Raw genomic sequence first — 9191 nt, 5'->3', positions numbered from 1 at the left:
GTTCTTTGTTCTTCTCTAGTATAAAAGTAGAACGAATATGTGAAGCGGACTGATTGCATTTCATTTCCTGACACCTAGAGATTACGCGTTGTGCGCCTCCTCCTCCTCCTCCTCCTCCTCCTCCTCCTCCTCCTCCTCCTCTTTTACTTCTTCCTTTACATGTTACTCCTCCTCCTCCTTTTTTTTGCTTCCTCCTTTACATGTTCCTCTCCTCCTCCTCTCCTCCTCCTCCCCTCCTCCTCCTCCTCCTCCTCCTCCTCCTCCTCCTCCTCCTCCTCCTCCTGCTGCAGATCTTGCAGCCATGTTTCATTACCTCCTCTCTCAGCTGTGCCTTTGACAGATTCATTTGGCGTCGCCGTGTCCCGAATGGCAAGGAAACTGCTTTTCTCTCTCTCTCTCTCTCTCTCTCTCTCTCTCTCTCTCTCTCTCTCTCTCTCTCTCCCCGTCTTGTCTGTCCATCTCTGTCCGTTTTTAACACAGACCACTGGCGATCGAATAGCCGTCCCTTCGGTCTTGTTAGTCGGAGGTGTCTGCCTGAGTTCCTGTTTGTGTGTGTGTTTGTGCGTGTGTGTTTGTGTGTGTGTTTGTGTTTGGTAGTTATATATTTTCATTATGTGTGTCAGTCATTATGCGTTGTCATGTTTGTTTGTGCTTGTTTATCATTGTTTATGTTTGTGTATGTGTTTGTATGTGACTGTTTATTTCCTTGTAGGTCGATATCTCGTTTATCAGTTTTTAGTTTTTTGAAAAGAAAACTATTGTGCCGGCTTTGTCTGTCCGTCCGCACTTTTTTCTGTCCGCCCTCAGATCTTAAAAACTACTGAGGCTAGGGGGATGCAACTTGGCATGTTGTTCATCCACCCTCCAGTCATCGGACATACCAAATTGCAGCCCTCTAGCCTCAGTAGTTTTGATTTTACTCAAGGTTAAAGTTAGCCATAATCGTGCTTCTGGCAACAATATAGGACACGCCAGCACCGAGCCGTGGTTAAAGATTCGTGGGCCTCGGCTCATACAGCATTGTACCGAGACCACCGAAAGATAGATGTATTTTCGGTGGCCTTGATTATACGATGTACAGAAAAGTCGATTACGCCGAAGAAACTTCGGCGCATTTTTACTTGTTTTGTTTTTTTACTGATAAGTTGTGGGACCCCAGGACTTTCTGTTTCAATTCGCGCACTTCAAAATGTGCAAACCCAAAGATTTAATTCATATATATATATATATATATATATATATATATATATATATATATATATATATATATATATATATATATATATATATATATATATATATATATATATATATGCGTTGTCTGCTTATTGTTTTCAACGATCTTTCCTAGATAATGACCCCAGCAAAGTTCGTGGGTCGTTATCTAGGACTAATATTCCTTAGGGGTCATTATCTTGATGATATTTACAGTCTTTTGTTTATGTTTTTACGGTCATCCCCAGCGGGCTTGTACTAAACACGCCGCAAAGGTGGATACACGCTGGGTTGAAACCCTTGTTGGGGGGGGGGGAGTCACTATCTAGGAAAGATCTGTTTTCTAAACCATTTTCAGTAAGTTGAAGACCTGGAAATTATATATTTAGAACAATTACTTATATTTTTTATGATGTTTCATGTTGGAAAGCGCGTCATATGAGTTATTTCATGTTGGAAAGCATGTCACATGAGTTATTTCATGTTGGAAAGTGTGTCGTATGAGATATTTCATGTTGGGAAGCATTTCACATGAGTTATTTCATGTTGGAAAGCATGTCATATGAGATATTTCATGTTGGAAAGCATGTCATATGAGATATTTCATGTTGGAAAGCATGTCATTTGAGATATTTCATATTGGAAAGCATGTCACATGAGTTATTTCATGTTGGAAAGCATGTCATATGAGATATTTCATGTTGGAAAGCATGTCAAATGAGATATTTCATGTTGGGAAGCATTTCACATGAGTTATTTCATGTTGGAAAGCATGTCATATGAGATATTTCATGTTGGAAAGCATGTCAAATGAGATATTTCATGTTGGGAAGCATTTCACATGAGTTATTTCATGTTGGAAAGCATTTCACATGAGTTATTCCATGTTGGAAAGCATGCTATATGAGATATTTCATGTTGGAAGCATGTCACATTAGTTATTTCATGTTGGAAAGCATTTCACATGAATTATTTCATGTTGGAAAGCATGCTATATGAGATATTTCATGTTGGAAGCATGTCATGTGAATATCTCATGTTGGAAAGCATGCCATACGAGTTATTTCATGTTGGAAAGCATGACATATAATGTCATGTTGGAAAGCATGTCATATGAGTTATTGCATGTGGGAAAGCATATTCCTTCTGAGCCTTCTTTGAAGCATTGACAAGGCCTCATCACGAGACTTTGAGACTTTTAAAGGTTATACATTGCATGGGGGAATGCATGTCTTATGAAACATAATTATTAATATAATAATGATGGTAAGTTTGTGAGGGTTTTTTTAATACAATGATTTATTGTTTCTTGTGTGGCATTTTTCTTTTAAAATGTTTTCTTTTTTTTTTTTTTTTTTTTTTTTTTGCTTTAACGATTTTGTAATTTCATTTTTTGTACTTTCTGATTTTTTATAGAATTTGCTTTGTTAAAGTGATTTCGTATTTTTCGGTTGATGGAAATTTCTGAATTGTGTTCGATATCTTGAAAGTGAGATATATATATATATATATATATATATATATATATATATATATATATATATATATATATATATATATATATATATCTTCTGATGTATAAATTTACAATACAAATTCAGCCTTTTACTCAGTTCCTTACACGTTACCCAACTATGAGACACACTGTCACTTCATGAATGTTTTAATCCAAGTCTGAACCTCCTCTTGTTCAGTCTCCAGGCGCTTTGTCAGCTTCACCCTATCCTGGAGTGAAGCCAGCGGTTTTAAAAAATTATTTGAGGATCTTCATCTCTTCAGTAGTTTTAACATTCAGTTTTTTAACCAGACCATGAACTTCCAGAGATTTTATAGTCTGGCATTACTGCCAAATTCTTAGCCATGGCCGTCAAGTGGCCAAAAATGTCCGTATTCATGGGCTGTTTGGCCACAGTCTTATCAGGTATAGTCACGAAGAATTCAAGAGAGATTGAGTCATTTCTTAATTATGGAAAAAAGATAATGTCAGTTAGAAAAATGTACCCTTTTTGCCAGTGATCATCAGTTGACCAAGAAAAGGTACAGTTTTGTGGTTCGTCAAAAACCTTGGAAAAGGTGCTTTTTGGAAAAGCATAGCCTCCAAGTGCCCTAATTTACGTGTGCCTGTGAGACGTCCTTTTACTTTCGAACACCAGCTCAGCTGACCTTTATACCCATGTCAATCAAGGTCCTTCGATCCCTCAAGAGAAAGAAGTCGTTCTTGGTGTTTCCAGGACTGTCTCCTGGAAACGCCCAAGGGTCGTCCTTGGTATTTTTGATGTTTCCAGGACTCTCTCCTGGAAGCACCAAGAAGTCGTCCTTGGCATTCTCGGTGTTTCCAGGACTCTCCTGGAAACATCAAGGAGTCGTCCTTGGCATTCTTGGTGTTTCCAGGACTGTCTCCTGGAAACACCAAAAAGTCGTCCTTGGCATTCTTGGTGTTTCCAGGGCTCTCTCCTGGAGGCACCAAAAAGCCTTCCTTGGCATTCTTGGTGTTCCCAGGACTCTCCTGGAAGCGCCAAGGAGTCGTCCTCGGCATTCTTGGTGTTTCCAGAACTCTCCTGGAAACGCCAAGAAGTCGTCCTTGCCATTCTTGGTGTTTCCAGGACTCTCTCCTGGAAACGCCAAGAAGTCGCCCTTGCCATTCTCGGTGTTTCCAGGACTCTCTCCTGGAAACACCAAAAAGTCGTCCTTGGCATTCTTGGTGTTTCCAGGACTCTCTCCTGGTCCTGGAAACACCAAGTAAGTCGTCCTTGGCGTTCTCGGTGTTTCCAGGAGAGAGTCCTCTCGAAGAGAAATTGATTTCATCGTTTCCTTCAATCCTCGCCCTCCAATTAGTGCGTTGCTAATTGGTTGTTTTTAGGGGTTTTGCCCGATGGAATTTCGTCTAACGCTGCCGATCAATTAGCGACCTGTGACTGCCTGGCTGTTTTTGTGTTTGCCTGTGAGCTTTTGTGCGGGTTTCAGATCCATCAAACCTATTTCGACGAGAGAGCTTTTTCCCCTTTATAGTGCCGACAGCATTTTCCCTTTTTAATAACATTTCTTCAGTCTGTTAAGATTATATATTTCTGTATTTCCCTCTACCTTCTGTTACGTCTTTCACATGAAAGCCATATTCTTTGGAAGCTTGAATTTCAAGTCAGTGGCCCCTTCGGTGGGCTTGTTCCATATGAATGAGGTTCATCTTCTGATTAATAATAATATATACATATATATATATATATATATATATATATATATATATATATATATATATATATATATATATATATATATATATATATATATATATATATATATATATATATATATATATATACACACACATTTTGTTCCTTTGGAAAGAGCGATGCCCATGCCCTCCTGATTCCCAGCTGCTACTGGTACCTGTTGCCATCGGAGTTCGACTGCTGGTGGTAGGCGAAGTGCAACCCACCTGCCTTACTAATTGGAGCTGAAGACTCGACCATTGAGGAACCGCGGTGTATTTTATCCTACCAAAAAAAATCTACGCCATCCAGGTGCAAATGGATTCACGTACACAATTTTGCGCGATGAATTCAGTGCGATATATCACATTTTCAAATGTCATCGCCCCCGGGCTAAGATTTTAGCTGGGCTGAACTCTGAATTCAGGAAATCAGGATGGCCGCAACTTCATATTACATACGTAACTTTAGATTACATAACTTTGCAGCATAATAGGCTTACGGAATGTACCGGGAGATGGAAACGTCTCTACCAGAGACCCTATTTGCCTTATATGTTTGTCAAAGTTTATCAGTGTTTAGAATACGTTCAAATGATATGATATAACGTCCTACGATTTATCAAGTTTTTGTTGTGGAAAACGACACCAAAAAATCGTTGGTTTTTCATAAATTCAAAATCTCTCTCTCTCTCTCTCTCTCTCTCTCTCTCTCTCTCTCTCTCTCTCTCTCTCTCTCTCTCTCTCCACTTAACAAGTACAAACCTGGACCACTTTTAAGTACCTCTCTCTCTCTCTCTCTCTCTCTCTCTCTCTCTCTCTCTCTCTCTCTCTCTCTCTCTCTCTCTCCTGCTGGAAATTAAATCGGCGTTCTGGCCTTTTTCCTCTTGCGGACTTTTGAGTCTCCTAATTCCCTTCTGTCCGTCTTCATTTCAAAGGGAATTCGACAAACAACATTTTGTCGTTTCCCACCTGAAGTAGTTCAATTTTTCCTCCTCGATTTTTCCTGATTTTTTTTTTTTTCAGTTTTCTGTAAAAGGAAACTATTGTGCCGGCTTTGTCTGGCCGTCCGCACTTTATTCTGTCCGCCCTCAGATCTTAGAAACTACTGAGGCTAGAGGGCTGCGATTTGGTATGTTGATCATCCACCCTCCAATCATTAAACATACCAAATTTCAGCCCTCTAGCCTCAGTAGTTTTTATTTTATTTAAGGTTAAAGTTGGCCATAATCGTGCTTCTGGCAACGATATAGGATAGGCCACCGGTTTCTGACCACTTTCCAGTTTCTGACCACTGTCCAGTTTCTGTCCACTGACCATTTTCTGACCACTGACTGGTTCTGACCACTGACCGTTTTCTGACCACTGACCGGTTTCTGACCACTGACTGGTTTCTGACCTTTGACCAGTTTCTGACAACTGTTCAGTTCTTTTAGGTCAGTATTCGTTTAGGAAATTAATTTTTGCCCCATCATTTATACTGATATATATATATATATATATATATATATATATATATATATATATATATATATATATATATATATATATATATATACGTGTGTATATATATATATATATATATGTGTGTGTGTGTATATATATATGTGTGTGTATATATATATATATATATATATATATATATATATATATATATATATATATATATATATATATATGGTTTATTCTTTTCTGTTACTGAATATTTTATTTCGGAATTAACTGAAGTAATTGATTTTTCATGTTCTTATAATCTGTAATACGCATGGGTTTTTGTCTTGTTTTTTTTTTTTTTGTAGTATATTTAACTATTAATGCATTTATTTGCTTTGCTTTACCATATTGTCGTGTCACAAAGGATCTGTCCCTGACCTAATCTTCCTCATTTTTATTTTTTATTTCTCATTTTTATTTTTTATTTCTCATTTTTATATTTTGTTTCTCATTTTTATCCTTTTTGGTTTCTCATTTTTATTTTTTCTCATTTTTATTTTTCATGTCTTATTTTTATCCTTTTTTTATTTCTCATTTTTATTTTTTCTCATTTTTATTTTTTGCTTCTGAGTTTCATTTTTTATTTCTCAGTTTTATTTTTTATTTAATTTTTATTTTCTATTTCTCCTTTTTATTTTTATTTCACGTTTTTATTTTTTATTTCTCATTTTTATCCTTTTTTTATTTCGCATTTTTCTTTTTTTATTTCACATTTTTATTTTTTCTCATTTTTATTTTTCATTTCTCATTTTTATTTTTTCTCATTTCTATTTTTCATTTCTCATTTTAATCCTTTTTTTTTTCATTTCTCGCACATTGAATCCCTGACAGATTTTGGCTTCATAGATATCTCTTAATCCTGGTAACTTGTGCTAACATTTGCATTGAAATGAATTTTTATTATTGCTTTTACAAAAATAATATAATCCAATTGTCCTCATTTTTTTATCCTTAGGAGTCATGTATGATTTTGCCATTAACATCATTATTGTTCTGACTCATTTTTTGCAGTAACTGAATTCCCATTATTAGTGGTTTTCATAGTTTTTTTTATATAATCTTAGTATCCTTATCCTTATCCTTTGCAGCAATTGAATTCCCATTATTATTTTTCATTGTGTTTACTTTAGTATCCTTATCCCTTGCAGCAATTTAATTCCCATCATTATTTTTTTATTTTGTTTATCCTAGTATCCTTATCCTTTGCAGCAGTTGAATTCCCATTTTCATTTGTTTTCATTATGTTATACCTTAGTATCCTTATCCTTTGCAGCAATTGAATTCCCATTATTATATGTTTTCATAATTTTTTACCTTAGTATCCTTATCCTTTGCAGCAATTGAATTCCCATCACTATTTGTTTTCATTAAGTTTTTTTTATCTTAGTATCCTTATCCTTTGCAACAATTGAATTCCCATTATCATTTGTTTTCATTATTTTTTTTTAATCTTAGTATCCTTATCCGTTGCAGCAATTGAATTCGAAATTATTATTTTCCATTATGTTTTACCTTAGTATCCTTATCCTTATCCTTTGCAGGAACTGAATTCCCATTAGTATTTGTTTTCAGTGTGTTTTACCCTAGTATCCTTATCCTTAACCTTATCCTTTGCAGCAATTGAATTTCCATTATTATTTGTTTTCATAGTTTTTTTAATCTTAGTATCCTTATCATCTTAGTATCCTTATCCTTTGCAGCAATTGAATTCCCATTATTATTTTCCATTATGTTTTACCTTAGTATCCTTATCCTTTGCAGCAGTTGAATTCCCATTATTATTTTCCATTATGTTTACCTTAACATCCTTATCCTTATCCTTTGCAGCAATTGAATTACCTTTATTAATTGTTTTCACAGATTTTTTTAATCTTAGTATCATTATCCTTTACAGCAATTGAATTGCCATTATTATTTTTCGTTAATTTTACCTTAATACCCTTATCCTTATCCTGTGCAGTTGAATTCCCATTATTTTCCATTATGTTTTACCTTAGTATCCTTATCCTTATCCTTTGCAGCAGTTGAATCCTCATTATTATTTTTGTCTTCATTATGTTTTACCTTAGCTTCCTTATCCTTTACAGCAATTGAATTCCCATTATTATTTGTTTTCATAGTTTTTTAATCTTAATATTATTATCCTCTGCAGCAATTCAGTTCCCATTATCTGTTGTTTCCATTGTGTTTTACCTTAGTATCCTTATCCTTTGCAGCAATTGAATTCCCATTATTATTTTTCATTGTGTTTACCTTAGTATCCTTAACCTTCGCAGCAATTGAGTTCCCATTATCATTTTCCGTTATGTTCTACCTTAGTATCCTTATCCTTATCATTTGCAGCAATTGAATTCCCATTATTATTTTTCATTGTGTTTACCTTAGTATCCTTAACCTTCGCAGCAATTGAGTTCCCATTATCATTTTCCGTTATGTTCTACCTTAGTATCCTTATCCTTATCCTTTGCAGCAATTGAATTCCCATTATTATTTTTCATTGTGTTTACCTTAGTATCCTTAACCTTCGCAGCAATTGAATTCCCATTATTATTTTCCATTATGTTTTACCTTAGTATCCTTATCCTTTGCAGCAATTGAATTCCCATTATTATTTTTCATTATGTTTTACCTTAATATCCTTATCCTTATCCTTTGCAGCAATTGAATTCCCATTATTATTTTCTATTATGTTTTACCTTAGTATCCTTATCCTTAACCTTTGCAGCAATTGAATTCCCATTATTATTTTTCATTGTGTTTACCTTAGTATCCTTATCCTTATCCTTTGCAGCAACTGAATTCCCATTATTATTTGTTTTCCATTATATTTTACCTTAGTATCCTTATCCTTATCCTTATCCTTCGCAGCAATTGAATCCTCATTAATATATTTTTTTAATAAATAGAAATGATGTAATCCTAGTCTGTGTGTGATAACAGTGATGGTAGTTGTACTAACGACCGCGTCCCTTGCCTCTGCCCCCTCCCGCAGGCACTGCTGCAGGCGCATGATGTGGTGGCCCACGAAGTCTACGGCGACGAGGCCATCCGCGTGACGCCGCCCCCCCTGCTGCCCTACCTCAACGGCGGCGACGAGGTCGATCCCGCCAACGGCGACGTCGACATGGAGAACATCACCCGCGTCAGGCTCGTCCAGTTCCAAAAAAACTCGGACGAACCCATGGTAAGGTTTTGTCGTCTCTCTCTCTCTCTCTCTCTCTCTCTCTCTCTCTCTCTCTCTCTCTCTCTCTGAAAAAGACAAGAAATTCAACTA

The 9191-nt window shown here is 35.9% G+C and overlaps 1 protein-coding gene across 7 annotated transcripts in view; it reads left to right on the top strand.

Moving 5' to 3' along the window:
- CASK (peripheral plasma membrane protein CASK) overlaps positions 1-9191 on the top strand; it is a 1131710-nt gene that overhangs the window by 989779 nt on the left and 132740 nt on the right. For all 7 annotated transcript variants that reach the window (XM_067081602.1, XM_067081601.1, XM_067081600.1 and 4 more), the window contains one exon: positions 8910-9101. In XM_067081602.1, coding sequence (XP_066937703.1) covers positions 8910-9101 — 192 coding nt within the window. The remainder of the gene's footprint in view (positions 1-8909; positions 9102-9191) is intronic.

This window comes from Macrobrachium rosenbergii, chromosome 37 (genome assembly GCF_040412425.1).
Source record: "Macrobrachium rosenbergii isolate ZJJX-2024 chromosome 37, ASM4041242v1, whole genome shotgun sequence".
Classification (NCBI taxonomy): Eukaryota; Metazoa; Arthropoda; class Malacostraca; order Decapoda; family Palaemonidae; genus Macrobrachium; species Macrobrachium rosenbergii.
Note: the sequence above shows the minus strand (reverse complement) of the source record. Positions and strands in the feature narration are given on the sequence as shown.